This window comes from Balaenoptera musculus, chromosome 20 (assembly GCF_009873245.2).
Source record: "Balaenoptera musculus isolate JJ_BM4_2016_0621 chromosome 20, mBalMus1.pri.v3, whole genome shotgun sequence".
Lineage (NCBI taxonomy): Eukaryota > Metazoa > Chordata > Mammalia > Artiodactyla > Balaenopteridae > Balaenoptera > Balaenoptera musculus.
The window spans coordinates 20,203,439-20,222,660 of NC_045804.1; the positions used below are offsets into that span (position 1 = coordinate 20,203,439).

Sequence of the window (19,222 nt, forward strand, 5' to 3'; positions counted from 1 at the left end):
ACTGGACTTGGAGTAAAGCTAGCAAGCAGGCAGCATTTTTGCTCGGCTGGAGGCAGGCACCGTGGGATGGCTATGCACTTGTAGACAGCAGCAGACGTCAGAGGAGGTGTGAAGAGTGCTGCCTCAATGAAATGTTGCCTTACGTCTGCTGGACTCATAGCTGGGGTGGCAGGAAGTCAGCAAGCAGGTGCTGGCTTTGCAGAGACTTGGGGCAGTTGGTCAGAAGCCATTGGAGCCACCACTGGATGATTTGCCAAAACCTGTCACACAGCAAGCTGGTTGGCAGGAAGGGGATTTGCAGCCACTCTGATTGAAGGAAGAAGTTCACCACAATTTGGTTGGCCAGAAAGCATGGTGTCACAGGAAGCTAGTTTGTAAGGGTCCGTTACCGAACAAGGGGGCTGGCCGTTAACCTCTGGCTGGCAGATGAAGGATATGGAAGGAGCTGGTTTGGAGTGAAGTGTCTGGCAAGGGAAGGACACACAGCAAGTAGGATTGCAAGAACTGAACACACAAGGAGACAGCTGGCAGGGAACTGATCGGCAACGCTTGAAAATGTAGCGGATCGGTTGGTAATAAGTTGACTTGCAGGGCCGATCTTCACCACTAATGGCTTGACATGAACCTGCTTGGCAGCAAGTTGGCTGGCACAGACGAGCCGCACAGACAGTCGGTGGGCAAGATGTTTCAGGACAGGAAGTTACCTCAGAGCAGGATGGCTGGCAGGACCTAGCGTCACAGCAGGCTGATTGGCCACAAGCTACTTGGCACGATCCAGATGTGTAGACAGGTTGCTGGCAGGAGCTTTGTTGGCAGGAGCTGGCTTTACAGCACTTTGCCTGACCACCGCTGGATTCTGAGCAGGAGGGCTGGCATGAGCTAACCCGACAAGGAGACCGACCAGTGCCAGATTCATAGCAAGCCATGCAGGAGCAAATGGGTTGGCAAACAAAACCCACACAAGAACTTACTGGAAGGCAGGTAGGTTGGCAAGAATCAGGTTCACAGCCACTTGGGGCACTGCAGCATGACTGACAGTTTCCTTGGCATATAACCCGTTGCCACGTTCTGCTCTGACAGGAACTAGGCAAACAGATACCATTTCTGAAGCTGCCACCATTTGAGCATATGGAGATGGTGGGCACAGCTGGAATGGCATTGGCATTTCCAGGACAACAGCTGTCCACCATGGTGCTGGTGCTAACCTTGCCAGGAAGCTGCAACCTCAGTATACCTGAGTTTGAAAGACATCTAATACATAGGGGCTTTTATAGTCCTTCACTAGGGGTGTTTCATGACAGAGTATCTTTCCTTGTTATTGTTTCCACCCAATTGCCTACAAACATCTGATTAGCGGGCTTCAGGAGCGTGGGAGATATTGTACCCAGTTTAAGAACCGGTTGGCTGAGCTGGGAGTTTTCGTGGCTGAGTTTGGGTACCTTGCCACTGCTCTTGCTCTGAGCTAAGCTGCCTCTCTTATAGCTTGTTCTCCAGCCTCCCTGAAGCAGAGCTCTCCCCAGGCCAACCTCTCATCAAGAGGCCACAACCCAACCAAAGCAACCCGCTCTTCTGCCAGGAATGCAGTTCCACGCCATTTAGACAAGCAGGAAATGAAGCTGTGACCCAGTTGAGGCAGGATGATATCAGAGATGGCAAACAGAAAATCAGGTAGTGCAACCCAAGGGACACTTCAGTGTCTCCACCTCTTTCTAGAATCTTCCTGTTTGGCTTTCCTGAAACCCAGCTTTACTAATACCACTAATAATAAAAACAGTAGTAATGGCTTCCATTTATAGTGTTGACTGAAAAAAAAATGCACAACCTAAAAGTAGAGAGTTATGTTTTATTCGGTGGACATACTGAGGACTTCAAACCCAGGACACAGCATTTCAGATAATGCTGAGGACTGTTCTGAAGAGCCAAGAGGGGATCCAGGATACATAGGAGTTTTTGCAACAAAAGACCAGACAATCAGAACATCAAAAGGTTACTGTTAATCAAAGAAAACCAGACATCTCAAGTTAATGAAATTAGCGCTTTTCTATGTATGAGAAGATGCAAAGTCTGGGCTCATTGAAATCATTCCTTTGATATGCACCTCAGTTATCTGGGCCCAGTATCCTGTGTTTTTCTCATCCTGAGTCTCCCCAGTATGCTCCGTTGGGGGTGACTGCAGCAATCTGTTTCCATCCTGAGTTTCCTCCAGGCTCACCATCAGGGCAGCTGTAATGTGGTGGTCTGATAGCTGCAACATCCTTTGTTTGCTGATATGGCAGGCAATATTTTTCATTCAAAATAGCATACTTCCTATGTACCAAGTCCTTGACTACATTTTTCATTGAATCTTTGCAATGATCCTTGTTAGCAGATGTAATTTTCACCATTATGTTAGAGGTAGCAAGACTAACTCAGAGAGAGTAAATCATGTTCCCAGAATTATGCAAGTAATATGGAGCGAAACAAGATTTGAACCTACTTTGGGCTGACTCCAAAACCGCGGAGCTTAATCACCTATTAGACTTCCCGACTTTGGAGGTGGGGAGGAAGACTCTAATACAGTGATGGAAGGCTGACCAGCGTCACTGGTCAGGTGCTCCCAGCACTGTGCAGGTGGTCCAGGTCCCCGCGCTGGGGATCATCTGCCCACTCCGGTGACTGTAATCATCAGCTAGATCAAACCGGTATCAATACACCCAAAGACAATCTTTTAATTTGGAAATTTAAAACTGCAAAATGTTTCATCAAGAAAGATTAAACTCATACTATGGAGTCAACAGACGTGAATTCTATAACTGTATAAAACACAACAACTAGAAGTGATATAAGGACATCTCTGCAAAATGGTTTTTGTGTTAAATCAACCTCATCCAAGAGAAATTCATGAGGGACTTTGCTGATTTTCCCCCTCTTCCTTTGGGCTGGTCCTAGCTCTGCAACATCAGCCAACTTCAGCATCCCACACTGGCCCACATCCTGGCCTGGTTCACACTGGAGATAACATGATGGAATGGAGAGTTCATGGGCTTGGAATGCAGACAGGGCTCACCTTGATTTCTGGCTCTGCTGCAAACTCAGTGTACTGGACATGTTAGCTCATTACCCAAGTGTTCAAAGTACTGACAGTCAATCAACTGCATGGCTATGTCTCATGGTATTTTTATTATTATGGTCTGCCTCACAATTATTGAAAATGCTGGAAATTCTGGAAGCTACTTTTCAAAGTATCCGTTACAAAATGTTATCTCTTTGCTCTTGTTTTAAAAGGAAGAGAAATTTTTCTGATCACGATGCCTGAAAAATCCTCACCCTTGTCATAAAAATGCCTTTCCTCGACCATTGCTTTTCATGTCACGGCATCAATCACTTCTTTTGCCCTCCATCTCAGCACTGTTCATTTTAGCATCTTGCAGACTGCAGGGATCCCTGCACTATGTTTTATTCCCGAAAGTCTACATCCCCAAACTCTCATCTCCCAAGAGGAAATACATTTGGTCTTACCAAATAGATCAATCAAAATGTGAACATGAGCATATTTGAGAAAGCATGTAAATTTCAGTCTGAAAAAGGTGTCAATATCCTATACCCATACTTACCACTTTTATTGTTTCAAAGCAATCCATGTTTACAACCATTTTTCTCTGATTCTGCGCTTGCCTCCCTTCCTCTTAAAGAAGCATCTAAAAAGGTTGGTAAAAGGGTATAAACTTTCAGCTCTAAGATGAATAAGGTATGAGGATCTAATGGACAGCATGGTGACTATAGTTGATAACACTGTATTGTGTAATAGAAATTTGCTAAAAGAACTTAAGTGTTCTCACCAAAAAAAAAGAGAAAAAGATAAATATGTGAGGTGATGAATGTGTTAATTCACTAGATGGAGGAATCATTTCACAATAAATATGTATATAAAATCATCACATGTACACTTTTAATATCTCACTATTTTATTTATCAATTATCCCTGAATAAAGCTGGAAAAAAAAAACCCTCTCAACAGAAAGAACTTTGGTTTTGCTATGGTTCAAGGCACTAAAGATATCTAGTGTATCACCAAGAGCTTTTGTTATCGCATCAAGAACTATGTTGTTGCATAAAAACACAAGCTTGGAGAGAACTGGGTTTTAGTCATTTGTATGTTACTTACTAGCTGTGACTATCCTGAATTTTGTGTTGTCATTTCATTGTGAATAGGTGATAGATGATAGATAGATAGATATAGACATATAGAGATATATATTTTATAATGTATATATTTGTATATATGTATATTATACATGTATGTATACTCATACATATGTGTATATGTGTATATGTGTTGTTTTGAACTTTAAATATATATATGGTCTCTGGGGCTTGTTTATATCAATCAACATTACAGGGATAAGGTTCACTCATTTTGCTGCATGTAGCCATTATCCAGGTGTTTTTACTACAGCATACTAGTCTATTGTGTGAATGAATATAACACAATTTTCTTGTCTGTGTTGATAGGCATTTGGATTGTTTGCCCTTCATATTCTTCATCTATAAAATAGGGGAAAAGAAATCTTATCTCACAGAATTTCTGTGATTTACACTGAGTCTGTGTTGGGCACAGAGATTTAAAAACCTAGCCAACTTGTCTCTTAACTCTGAAAGGAGATAGAGATAGATCCCAGTGGCCTAATAGACAGTAACTCCAACACCAATGTGCAGGGTAAGTTTCACTTTTGACTTTCTCCCTCTGCCCTTGTCTAACCCAATGGCTCTTTTAACTATCTAACCCATTCCTATTTTGTCCTTTTTAATAGCTCTTGTCCCCTTTGACATTATCTAAGCTGCAGAAGGGCAAGGATTTTGTTTATTCACTGACTTGTACCCACAGCAGTGTTTGATACATAAGAGGGTCACAATTCATGGTCACAGTTAATATTTATTGAATGAATGAATGAGGACCTCTGTGAACAGCTAGGAAGGGCAATTCTCTATCAGTAATTGAAAAAAATTACTACTCTCTACTCACCCATCTGAGAGACCACCGCCACGAGCAACAAAAGAATCAGCCACTTTGAATCGCAGCCACTCAGTGCAAACCCATTGGCCTCTTGCCTACTTTGTCCCACTGGCACACTCCTGCTCTGGCTGTGACTTTGTCTTGGAGGTTATAGAGCCAGTTTTCGGGAGGCTAATTCCAGCCAGATCTAAAATGACCGAGATAATAGAGTCTGAAACTCAACAAGAGAAGAGTCAAATCTCGAATTCTCTCCAAAAGCAAGATACTACTAATCCTGCTGGGTTTTTTAATGATACAGAAAAGAAAAGAAAGAAAGGAAACACAGTGAGCTTCCACTATACACTTGCTAGAATGGCTAAAAATAAAAAGACTGACAATATCGAGTGTTAGCAAGGACATGGAGCAACTGGAACTCCCAGACATTGCTGGTGGGAATACAAAATTGGTATAGCCAATGTGCAAAAACAGTTTGATAGCTTCTTATAAAGTTAAACATTCACTCAGTATTTACTCAGCAGTCCAGTTCCTTGGTATTTATCCAAAATAAGTGAAAACATATGTTCACAGCAAAGTGTGTACCTGAATGTTCATTGCAGCTTTATTCATAATAGCAAAAAAAAAAACCAAAAACCCCAAACTGGAGATAACCCAAATCAGTAGACGAATATTTTTTAATGTAGTTTATTCATGCAATGCAATACTATTCAGTAAAAAGTAATGAACTACTGATAGTGCCACAACACAGATGAATACTAAAAAATGTTATTCTAAGTGAAAAAGAATTCACACTGTGTAATTTCATTTATATGAAATTATAGAAATGCAAAGTTTAGGGGAAATTCCCTGGTTGCCTAGTGGTTAGGATTCCGGGCTTTCACTACCCTGGCCCAGGTTCAATCCCTGGTGGGGGAACTGAGATCCCCACAAGCCACGGAGCACAGCCAGAAAAGAAAGAAAGAAAGAAAGAAAGAAAGAAAGAAAGAAAGAAAGAAAGAAAGAAAGAAGAACGAAAAGAAGAAGAAAGAAGAAAGAAAGAAAGAACGAAAGAAGAGAAAGAAAGACAGAACGGCAAGAAAAAAGAAGAAAGGAAGGAAGGAAGAAGGAAGAACAGGAAGGACTTGTTACTTCTGCTCCAGCACGACAGAAAGAAAGAAATCCGAAGTCCCGCCAAACGAAACGGGCTGACGTTGCTTCTTTCTTTCTTTCTGCTATCTTTCTTTTTCTTCCCTTCTTCCGTCCTTCCTTCCTCCCTCCCTCCCTCCCTCCCTCCCGACGAATGCAAAGTTTATAGTGATATAGAGCAGATAGATGATTGCCTAAGGCTGGGGTAGATAGTGGGCAGGATTTCCTTCAAAGGGACGCTGTGAAATTTGGAGGATGATGGAAAGTTCTATATCTTGAATGCAGAGGAGGTTACTTAAGTATATACAATTGTCAAATCTCATTGAACAGTACACTAAAAATGGGAGTACTTTATTAAATGTAAATTATATCTCAATAAGTTTGGCTTATAAAAAATGAAAGAAAATTTTTAAAAGCAAAAAAGTAAAAACAGCATAATCCCAGTTTTATTTATAAACATGCTTAGAAGGAGTCTGGAAAGATACATGTCAGTAATAAACTCTAAATGGTGATAATTCGGGTGGCTATTATTTCTTCTTTATATTTTTCTGCATTTTTTTCCACATTTTTAGGGATCATTGCTATGCTTATAATCAGAAAAAAATGTGTTGTTTGTTTGTTGAATGAAACATTGTTTTGTGGGAATGAAAATAAAGTTCTCCCAGGGCAAGAGCAGAATTAGTTTTATTCCACATGTAGCTTAAGATCACATTCAGCAAAAAGTTGAATTAACTATCCTTTGAATTTTAACCTTCCAACTGACTCTCACACACCTGGGTCAGGTCCTACCTAGCAGATAGATGTACACTCACCCCCGTCATCCCTGGGACTCAAGCAGAAGAAATACAACTGGTTCCAGGACAAGAAAAACTAACCCAGAAAAGGAAGACTTTGCTGAAGCATGAGGCTGGAGGAAGGAACTGGACTTCCCAGAGCATCCTTTGAACCTCTGTGTTCACAAGGTTTTGCCACAGGTATCCCTTCCATTCAGGATCAAGCTTGTTTTACCAAAGCCTCCTTCTCTGACTTTGCCAGAAAGTTCTGACCAAACCTGAAGCCTTCCTGCAGAACTGTAATGCAGAAGGAAGACGTGCCCTCACTCAAAATTAAATTTGGCCAGCATTAGCATTTACCTGGGAGCTTTTAAAACTGCAGGTCCCAGAGCCCCCACTCTAGAGCTAAAGGATCAAATCTCTGGCAGGGAAGCCCAGAGATCTGTATTTTTAGATCCTCCCCAGGTGACTCTCACGCAGTACCTAGAAGCTTTAGTCTACATCTGGGGTCTTGTTAAAAACACAGATTGCCGGGTCACACTCCTGTGGATTCTGATTCTGCTTGTCTCAAAGAGAGTGTCAGAATCTCCGTTTTTAACTAGCCCCCAGGTGATTCTGATGCAGGTGGTCCAGAAGCCACATTTCAAAAACCCTATTGTGGATGCCAGAGTAAATTTCCTGGCCCAGTGCCCAAGAGAGAGCCAAGGAAGAGGCGGGAGAACTAATTTGGTTACGCCAGCACGTTTGAATTTATTAAGCAATTAATGAAGAGGAATTTTTGCATCTCAAAAGCAGCAGAAAAGTCAAGGAGGAGACATCAGTCCCAAGGCCACCTTGAATAAGAAGATTCCCTTTTAACTTCATGGAAAAAAAAGTCATGGCGATTCACCCTTTGAGCTTCGGGTACCATTTTGGGTGGGACCCAGTTTTCATTTCTCACCAGCACGTGGCTCTTGTTCTCAGTGCCTTGAAAAGCCAGGCCAGGCTTTGGAGAACAAGCCTTCTGCTACAAATAACACGACAGGCAGGACACCGTCTCGGTGGCGGGGAAGGTCCTGGAGACGAGGGGTGTCCACCTGGAGCAGATGGGAGCTCTCCCTTGGTCTGCCTCAGCGGAGGGGGGAAAGGTCTTCATCTGATCTCGCAGACAGGCCTGGGTTGGCAGCACACAGGGCCGCAGCACCCAGAGGGGCCACAGCAACTAGATCCACAGCAGCTGCTGCAGCAACCTCCGCAGCCCCCGTAGCCAGATCCGCAGCAGGAGGGCCCGCAACTTCCGCAGCCAGAGTCACAGCCGCAGCAGGAACCACAGCACGGCCCGGAGCAGCCACAGCAGGAGGGCTGACAACAGCACACTTCACAGCCGTCTTGCTCTTGAGGACAGCAGGTGAAGCAATCCCCTGGGCAGCACCCCATGGTCCCCGCCGGTCAGGTGGCAGGTCAGGAACGCGACCGGCGTTCCCCAAATCTGAAGGTCACCTGCCCCGACAGCAGCTTTTATATCCCCTCACTGGAGGGTGTTGGCACGAAATACATTTTGGAAAAGACCTGTCATCATGCCCAAACAGGGGCCAGCTGTCCTTAGCCCAGGTTGCAGAGAGGAGGGGAGGCCAGCCCCAGAGTCTGGCTCTGGAATGGGTGCCACCCTTCCACATCTTCCCCAGTGGCAAGTTGGCAGTGGACCCTTTTGCCGTGGATGCTCGTCCGGGAAAACCAGAACTAAAAGCTGGATGCCCTGTGCCTTGTGCCACAGGTAGAGGCTGCCTTAGAAGGTCTGGTCATGTGGCTCCTCCCAGGTAGAAATGGCGTCCTCATCCCAGTCGATGTGAGCAAGGCAAATATTTGTGTCTGCGTGTGGTATGTGTACAGTGCCACATGCTTGTTTGGGCTTGGTGAGTGAGCGTCAGTCACCAGTAACGACTGCCCTATGAAATGCAGAGACACTCATCATAAAATTGCAAGAGGCTGGGAGCCACGTTCCCTCTGAGCTGCATGGAAACGGAACGCTCACACATCTCTCTAAACAGGCTGCAAGAGCACTAGTCAGAGCCTGCAACCCTCCTGGCCCAGCCCTTTCCTAGATAGAAGGAGGTGGTGGTGGTGGTGGTGTTGAAGGTGGAGAAGGAGGAGGAGGAGGAGCGGGGAAAGAGGAAGGGAGGGAGGAAGGAAGCAGATCATTGAATATCCGAAACATCGCATTAAAATGAAAATGCTGTACACTTTTTTTAAGAGTTCCAACTTTATAGACCATCTGGCAGAATGAGGGATTAGCATGCAAAACACCCAGAGTATCATCCCAGGGAATAAAATGCCTTTAGAAAGAGACTAGAATCCACAGAGGATTCAGGTCCACGTGTAAATCCTGAGATGGGTCAAAATTCCTGTCTCCATTTTGGGCTTTGGTACCTTGTCGTCTTCTTGGAATGATAATGGCAACCCTGGATCCTGAAGGCTCTGCCCTTTGGAGAGCAGCGCCCAGAGAAAGGGGATTGGGAGTGGGAGGTAGAGATGGAAGGTGACAGTGGGCATGCAGAGCTGGAGCAAAAGACACAGTCTCTCCCTTTTAACTTCCCTCTCCTTTTTAGATGGACCTGGAGGTAAAGCAGTCTCCAAGAAGGGCTAGAAGGACTGGGAATTGGGGGAAGAGGGGAATGAGGGGGTGGGAATGGGTCACTTGGATATGATAGAATGCTCAGTACTTCACAGGATGTGGAATTTTAGAACCGGGAGGAACCCCAAAAGATCATGTGGTCCAAGGTTTCTGAACCCGATTTTACATCAGAATTGCCTAAGGAGAGGACTTTGGAAAAATACAGATCACCAGTCCACACCCCAGTCCTGTTAAATCAGAATATGTTCTTGGGGGAGACCTTCAAGATGATGGAGGGCTAAGACGTGGAGATCACCTTCCTTCCCACAAATACATCAAAAATACATCTACATGTGGAACAACTCCTACAGAACTCCTACCGAACGCTGGTAGAAGACCTCAGACCTCCCAAAAGGCAAGAAAATACCCACATACATGGGTAGGGCAAAAGAAAAAAGAAAAAACAGAAACAAAAGAATAGGGACAGGACCCAAACCTCTGGGAGGGAGCTGCGAAGGAGGAAAAGTTTCCACACACTAGGAAGCCCCTTCACTGGTGGGGATGGGGGGTGGGCCGGGGGGGAAGCTTCAGAGCCATGAAGGAGAGCACAGCCACAGGGGTGCAGAGGGCAAAGTGGAGAGATTCCCGCACAGAGGATCGGTGCCGACCAGCACTCACCAGCCCGAGAGGCTTGTCTGCTCACCCGCCGGGGGGTGGGGGTGGGGGTTGGGAGCTGAGGCTCGGGCTTCGGAGGTCAGACCCCAGGGAGAGGACTGGGGTTGGTGGCGTGAACACAGCCTGAAGGGGGCTAGTGCACCACAGCTAGCCGGGAGGGAGTCCAGGAAAATGTCTGGACCTGCCAAAGAGGCAAGAGACCATCGTTTCAGGGTGCACGAGGAGAGCGATTCCTTTCCTGTGTGCCCACAGAAGGCAGAGCACCACCTAAGTGAGCTCCAGAGATGGGCATGAGCCACGGCTATCAGCTCAGACCCCAGAGATGGGCATGAACTGCTAATGCTGCTGCCACTGCCACCAAGAATCCTGTGTGCAAGCACAGGTCACTACCCACAGCCCCCCAGGAGCCTGTGCAGGATGCCAGTGCCAGGGTCCCGTTATCCAGGGACAACTTCCCTGGGAGAGCACATGGCACGCCTACGGCTGTTGTAATATCACGCCAGCCTCTGCTGCCACAGGCTGACCCCGCATTCCAATTATGACTACCATACCCCTCCCACTCCCCAGCCTAAGTGAGCAAGAGAGACCTAATAGCTGTTGCTTTAACCCCCTCCTGTCTGGGGCGGGAACAGATGTCTGAGGGTGGCCTACACGCAGAGGTGGGACCAAAACCAAAGCTGAACCCCAGGAGCTGTGCGAACAAAGAAGAGAAAGGGAAATTTCTCTGTACCACCTCAGGAGTAGCAGATTAAATTCCCACAATCAACTTGTTAAACCCTGCATCTGAAGAATACCTGAATAGACAATGTTCCCAAAATTGAGGCAGTTGACTTTGGGAGCAAGTGTAGACTTGGGGGGTCTGCTTTCTGCATCTAATTTGTTTCTAGTTTTATGTTTATCTTAGTTTAGATTTTAGTGCTTACTATCATTGGTGGATTTGTTTATTAGTTTCGTTGCTCTCTTCCTTTTTTAAAAATTTTTATTGTTTTTTTAGTTTTATTTATTTTTAATTTTTTTTCCTTTTTCTCTTTTTGTGATTGTGTATGTATGTGCTTCTTTGTGTGACTTTCTCTTTTTAGGTTTGCTATTACCATTTGTCCTACGATTCTATCTGTTTCTTTTCTTTCTTTCTTTCTTCCTTTTCTTCTGAGCTGTGTGGCTGGCAGGGTCATGGTGCTCTGGCTGGGTGTCGGGCCTGAGCCTCTGAGGTGGGAGGGCCGACTCCAGGACACTGGACCATCAAAAACCTCCCAGCCCCACGTAAGATCAATTGGTGAGAGCTCTCCCAGAGATCTTTGTCGCAGCACTAAGACCCAGCTCCACCCAATGGCCAGCAAGCTGCAGTGCTGGACGCCCCATGCCAATCAACTAGCAAGACAGGAACACAACCCCACCCACTAGCAGAGAGGCTGCCTAAAGTCACACTAAGTTCATAGACACTCCAAAACACACCACCGGACACAGCCCTGCTCACCAGAAAGGCAAGATCCAGCCCCACCCACCAGAACACAGGCACCAGTCCCCTGCACCAGGAAGCCTACACAAGCCACTGAACCAACCTCACCCACTAGGCAGACACCAAAAATAACGGGAACTACAAACCTGCAGCCTGCAAAAAGGAGACCCCGAACACAGTAACTTAAACAAAATGAGAAGACAGAGAAATATGCAGCAGATGAAGGAGCAAGGTAAAAACCCACCAGACCAAACAAATGAAGAGGAGATAGGCAGTCTACCTGAAAAAGAATTCAGAGTAATGATAATAAAGATGATCCAAAATCTCAGAAATAGAATGGAGAAAATAAAGAAACATTTAACAAGGACCCAGAAGAATTAAAGAGCAAACAAACAATGCTGAACAACACAATAAATGAAATTAAAAATTCTCTAGAAGGAATCAATAGCAGAATAACTGAGGCAGAAGAACGGATAAGTGACCTGGAAGATAAAATAGTGGAAAAACTAACACAGAGCAGAAGAAAGAAGAAAGAATGAAAAGAATTGAGGACAGTTTCAGAGACCTCTGGGACAACATTAAATGCACCAACATTCTAGTTATAGGGGTCCCAGAAGAAGAGAAAAAGAAAGGGTCTGAGAAAATATTTGAAGAGATTATAGTTGAAAACTTCCCTAATATGGGAAAGGAAATTGTCAGTCAAGTCCAGGAAGCGCAGAGAGTCCCATACAGGATAAATCCAAGGAGAAACATGCCAAGACACATATTAATCAAACTCTCAACAATTGATTACAAACAAAAATATTAAAAGCAGCAAGGGAAAAGCAACAAATAACATACAAGGAAATCCCCATAAGGTTAACAGCTGATCTTTCAGCAGAAACTCTGCAAGCCAGAAGGGAGAAGCAGGACACATTTAAAGTGATGAAAGGGAAAAACCTACAACCAAGATTACTCTACCCAGCAAGGATCTCATTCGGATTTGACGGAGAAATTAAAACTTTCACAGACAAGCAAAAGCTAAGAGAATTCAGCACCACCAAACCAGCGCTACAACAAATGCTAAAGGAACTTCTCTAAATGGGAAACACAAGAGGAAAAAGGACCTACAAAAACAAACCCAAAACAATTAAGAAAGTGGTAATAGGAACATACACATTGGTAATTACCTTAAATGTAAATGGATTAAATGCTCCAACCAAGACACAGACTGGCTGAATGGATACAAAAACATGACCCGTATATATGCTGTCTACAAGATACCCACTTCAGACCTAGGGGCACATACAGACTGAAAGTGAGGGGATGGAAAAAGATATTCCATGCAAATGGAAATCAAAAGAAAGCTGGAGTAGCAATACTCAAATCAGACAAAATAGACTTTAAAATAAAGACTATTATAAGAGACAAAGAAGGACACTACATACTGATCAAGGGATGAATCCAAGAAGATATAACAATTGTAAATATTTATGCACACAACATAGGAGCACCTCAATACATAAGGCAAAGTCTAACAGCCATAAAGGGAGATCAACAGTAACACAATAATAGTGGGGAATTTAACACCCCACTTGCACCAATGGACAGATCATCCAAAATGAAAATAAATAAGGAAACACAAGCTTTAAATGATACATTAAACAAGATGGACTTAATTGATATTTATAGGACATTCCATCCAAAAACGACAGAATACACTTTCTTCTCAAGTACTCATGGAACATTCTGCAGGATATATCATATCTTGGGTCACAAATCAAGACTTGGTAAATTTAAGAAAATTGAAATCATATCAAGTATCTTTTCTGACCACAACGTTATGAGACTACATATCAATTACAGGAAAAAAAACTGTAAAAAATACAAACTCATGGAGGCTAAACAACATGCTACTAAATAACCAAGAGGTCACTGAAGAAATCAAAGAGGAAATCAAAAACTACCTAGAAAAAATGATAATGAAAACACGACGACCAAAAACCTATGGGATGCAGAAAAGCAGTTCTAAGAGGGAAGTTTATAGCAATACAATCCTACCTCAAGAAACAAGAAACATCTCAAATAAACAACCTAACCTTACACCTAAAGCAATTAGAGAAAGAAGAACAAAAAAACCCCAAAGTTAGCAGAAGGAAAGAAATCATAAAGATCAGATCAGAAATAAATGAAAAAGAAATGAAGGAAACAATAGCAAAGATCAATACAACAAATGCTGACCTTGCCAACCTGATAAGCGAGACAGGATCTTGGAATGGTTTTCATTTGCATTCCTATTATGTGAATGGAATTAAGCAATATTTCACATGCTTAAATGCTATTTATGTTCCCTCTTTTGTGAATTATCTTTTCATAACCATTGTCCATTTTCTTTTGTGTTGTTGGTCTTTTACTTTGATTGATAGGGACCCTTGGTGAAATGGAAAATAAAAGTGTTGTCTGTATTTTGAGTTGTAAATATTTTTCCTAGATTGTCATTAGCCTTTGGTGCTGTATTTAAATAATAGCAGTAATGTTTAATAATAATAATAGTAATGTTTGCATTATAAATTTCATACGTGCTCACCATGGAATTTTTGAAAAATACAAAAAATTAGAGACAAGAAAATAAAAATCATCCATAACGCCACAAAGATATTTACTGCTAATATTTTGTTTCCTTTTTAGTGTTTTTTTCTAAAGATTAACATATAAATATTGATATGAATGTAGCTAGATACACATACAGATATATATAAGCATATATATTTGTGCATATACGTATATTATGTATATATTTATCTCAGGTATGAATTTTTAAATATAAATATAAATATAAAATATAAATCCATATTCCAAGGTAGGTTAAAAATGTATAACAATTTTTTCTCTAAGATTACTTAAACCTGTTTCAAACCTTCATTCCAGCTTATAGGGGAAGAAAAGGTAGTTCTGTATAAACTCAGAAATCATTTCAAATTTCTCCCTCCCCATCCTTTATCTGGAGATGGTATCTGAGTTTGGGGGCTTGGATAGTATCATAGCATTGAAGAGGGTGGCAGTTGGTTCACAGCGGGCATCCAGGAAAAGGTACATGGTCCTCTCTTATTCTCAGCTACCATCCTCCTTCTGATGGCACAACTGAGATATTCAAGTTCTCCCTGCTCTCCGTGAATTCTGCACCCACCACCCCATCCAGGATGCCCAAGATCTTCTCTGTCTGATCACCCACTTTCCTCCACCCCCAAAAGTCTATTTTGAATTGCATAAGCTAAGTATCAACTTGAGTCATTCTCTCTGCACTCCCACATCAAGAACCCTGCCCCACTGATGCCCAAGTGAAGAGGAAAGAGCAGCAGTAAAAGAAATTGCAGAAGAAAGACAAGAACAGTGAGTACCTCAAGGTTTCCTCCTAACACGTATTTTTACAAAATTGAAATCATACTATGTAAATTGATTTTTGCACTGACTATTGCGCTTAACCTGAGAAAATGCTCATATGTTGATTATTAATTATTAGGAAAATTTGAGAATTTACATCTTCAAGTTGATGTAAACCTTCCCTATTGTTGCATATCTAAGTTGTTTCCAACTTTCCAATATTAAAGCAAAACACTGAGGTGAACTTCCTTAAATGTGAATCTTTATGCATTTTTCCTATTATCTTCCTACAGTAAATTCCTAGAAATGTAATTATTAAATCTTCAGCATGGGGGCTTCCCTGGTGGCGCAGTGGTTGAGAATCTGCCTGCCAATGCAGGGGACACGGGTTCGAGCCCTGGTCTGGGAGGATCCCACATGCCACGGAGCAACTAAGCCCGTGAGCCACAGCTGCTGAGCCTGCGCGTCTGGAGCCTGTGCTCCGCAACAGGAGAGGCCGCGATGGTGAGAGGCCCGCGCACCACGATGAGGAGTGGCCCCCACTCTCCGCGACTGGAGAAGGCCCTCGCACAGAGACGAAGACCCAACACAGCCAAAACTAAATAAATTAATTAATTTTTAAAAAAATCTTCAGCATGTTAATAATATTAAAGCTATTAATATATACTGAAAAACCTTTTTTTTTAATTGTCCCATTTGCACCCATTTCACAGTGCCTTCACCAATGCGTTATTTTTTTAAGTCTATTTGTCACTTTGATAGGCCAATCATGAAATCTCATTGCAGTATTTTTTTGTACTTAAGTATTAGTGCATTTATTTAATAGATCACGTTTTTCTTCTTTTAGGAATTACCTACTCATGCCAATTTCCCTATTAAGCTAATCATCTTTCCTAATTTATTTATAAGAGCTTATTTTATGCTAAGTACATTAACTTTTCTGTCACATGTAAAATTAGTCCAAGAGTAGTATTTGCTTTTAATTTTGTCTATGGTATTTTTATGCACCGAATTTTCTTTTTATGTGGGTACACCTGTCAATCTTTTCCTTTCTGCTGCTTTTATACTTTGAAAGTTCTTCCTCATCTCCAAATTATACAATTATTAACTTTATTTTCACCTAGTTTTCATAGTTGTATTTTTTACACTTAATGCTGTTATGTATCAGGAATTTATTTTGCTGTGTGGCAGGTTCTGCTTTACAAAAAGATCCTGGCTTTCCTAACTGTGAAACTAAGGTATCTATTAAATGAGTGCTTAGTATGCAAGAAAGAACTGGATGCGGAGACACAGCAGGAGTCATTAAAAACCTAGGTGTGGTGTCTGTTCTGGAAGCCTCTACTGTTCGCCAAGTACCATTACACATGCAGCTTCTGGTGTTTCTTTTAGAGACAACCACAAGCTATGCCCCAATTCTGACTTCACCAGTAGCAACTCAGCACAAACATGGTTTGATTAGAAGCTGATTATATCTACGTGGCACTGATTTAAATCGTGTGTCCGATTAACCATCTCTTGGCAAAGGAGGCATGTTATCAGCCCCTCCCCTGTGCCACGTACCACACTAGACACTTCGTATGTGTTTTCTTGGTTAACTCAAGATAACCATATACAATAAGTAGTATTATCTTTATTTTGCACATGAGGAAACTGAGGCTTGTGAAGGCTTGCCAATAACTTTAACTAGAAGATGCAGACCTTGGATTTGAACCCAGATCTGTCTGCTTCTGAAGTCCACCCCCTTCCTCTATGTCAGGCTTTCTTGCAGGAACCACAGAAAATTGCCTCTTTGTCTCAAGGTAAGTCTTAAGCAAGAACATCTTCAAGTAATCTTAAGTTTCACAACCACAGAGGCCATAGCTGCTTCATTCACCAATTTACATCCAGTGGCTACTGCATGGTGAGCACTCAAAATATTTCTTAAATAAATGAATAAAGCAAGAGGGAGGAGAAATGGGAATATATGTATATGTATAGCTGATTCACTTTGTTATATAGCAGAAACTAACACACCATTGTAAAGCAATTATACTCCAATAAAGATGTTTTAAAAAGTTTTTAAATAAAAATTTAAAAATAAGAAATAAAAAATAAATAAATAAAATCATAAATGAATATGAGATGACCCCCTGCAGTGCAATATAATCAAAAGCTTCAACTAGAAGAGAGTGAGGTCTCTGCCACCTTTCCCCACTCACTTTTTCTTTAATTGAAGTACAGTTGACTTACAATATTATATTAGTTTCTGGTGTACAATGTGGTGATTCAATATTTTATAGATTATACACCATACCAAATTATTATAAAATACGGACTATATTCCTTGTGCTGTACATTACATCCCTGTGATTTTTTTATTTTATAACTGCTAGTTTGTACCTCTTAATCCCCTTCACCTATTTTATCCCTCCCCCCAAACCTCTCCTCTCTCGTAACCACTAGTTTATTCTCTGTATCTGTGAATCTGTTTCTGTTTTGTTATGTTTGTTCATTTGTTTTGTTTTTTAGATTCCACATATAAGTGAAATATATACAGTATTTGTCTTTCTATGTCTGACATATTTCACTGAGCATAATACCCTCCAGGTGCATTCATGTTGCAAATGGCAAGATTTCATTCTTTTTTATGGCTGAGTAATATCCCATTGTATATATATACCACACCTTCTTTATCCATTCATCTGTTGATGGACACTTATGTTGCTTCTATATCTTGGCTATTGTAATTAATGCTGCTATGAATATTAGGGTGCATATATCTTTTTGAATTCATATTGTTATTTTCTTTGGTTAAATATTCAGGAGTGGAATTGCTAGGTCATATAGCAGTTCTATTTTTTATTTTTTGAGGAACCTCCATGCTATTTTCCATAGAGGCTACATCAATTTACATTCCCAGCAACAGTGTACTAGGGTTCCCTTTTCTCCACATCCTCACCAACACTTGTTATTTCTTATCTTTTTGATGGTAGCCATTCTGACAGGTGTGAGATGATATCTCATTGTAGTATTGATTTGCTTTTCCCTGATGATTAGTGGTGTTGAGTGTCTTTTCATGTGCTTGTTGGCCATCTGTATGTCTTCTTTGGAAAAATGCCTATTTAGGTCCTCTGCCCATTTTTTAATACGGTTAGCTGTTTGTTTGTTTTTTATTGAGTTGTATGAGTCCTTTGTATATTTTGGACGTTAACCTTTTATTGGACGTTCCATTTGCAAATATCGTCTCCCATGAATAGGTTGCCTTTTGTCTTGCTGATGGTTTCCTTCATTGTGCAAAAGCTTCCTAGCCACAGCAGCCAGACAAGAAAAAGAAGTAAAAGACCAATTGAAAGGGAAGAAGTAAAACTGTCACTATTAGGAGATAATATGACACTATATATAGAAAACCTTAACGACTCCACCAAAAAACTATTAGAACTAATAAATGAATTTAGTTGCAGGATACAAAATTAATATTCATAAATCTGCTGCATTTTTATATACTAATAATGAACTATTAGAAAGAGAAATCAAGTAAACAATCCCATTTATAATCAAATGAAAAAGAATAAAATACCAAAGAATAAATTTAACTGAGGAGGTGAAAGACCTGTACTCTGAAAACTATAAGATATTGATGAAAGAATTGAAGACAATACAAAGAAAGGAAAATATATCCTGTCTTAATGGATTGAAAGAATGAATATTGTTAAAATGGCCATACTACCCAAAGATATCTACAGATTCAATGCAATCTCTATCAAAATACCCATGGCATTTTTCACAGAACTAGAACAAATAACCCTAAAATTTGGATGGAACCACAAAAGACCCCAAATAGCTAAAGCAATCTTGAGAAAGAAGAATAAAGCTGGAGGTATCAGGCCCCCTGGCTTCAGACTATACTACAAAGCTATAATGATCAAAACAGTATGGTACTGTCACAAAACCAGACACATAGCTGAGTGGAACAGAATAGAGAGCCCAGAAATAAACCCACACACATACGGTCAATTAATCTTCAACAAAGGTGGCAAGGATATCCAATGGGGAAAATACTGTCTCTTCAATAAGTGGTATTGGGAAAACTGGACAGCTATGTGTAAAAGAAACAAACTAGAACATTTTCCCACACCATATATGAAAATAAACTCAAAATACGTTAAAGACCTAAATGTAAGACCTGAAACCATAAAATTCCTAGGAAAATAACATAGGCTATAAGTTCTTTGACATCAGTCTTGGCAATATTTTTTTGAATCTGTCTCCTCAGG

At 41.5% G+C, this 19,222-nt stretch overlaps 2 protein-coding genes across 2 annotated transcripts; both read right to left on the minus strand.

The window, feature by feature from the left end:
* Window positions 1-219: 219 nt before the first annotated feature.
* Window positions 220-1,190, minus strand: KRTAP29-1 (keratin associated like protein 29-1). Its single transcript, XM_036836730.1, is given in 2 exon segments — window positions 220-326; window positions 329-1,190. Coding segments are annotated over 2 exon segments (969 nt in total).
* Window positions 1,191-8,019: 6,829 nt separating this feature from the next.
* On the minus strand, window positions 8,020-8,304 carry LOC118887431 (keratin-associated protein 17-1). Its single transcript, XM_036838245.1, has one exon. It carries the CDS (start codon window positions 8,302-8,304, stop codon window positions 8,020-8,022), a length of 285 nt encoding a protein of 94 aa, XP_036694140.1.
* Between the last annotated feature and the right edge of the window lie 10,918 nt (window positions 8,305-19,222).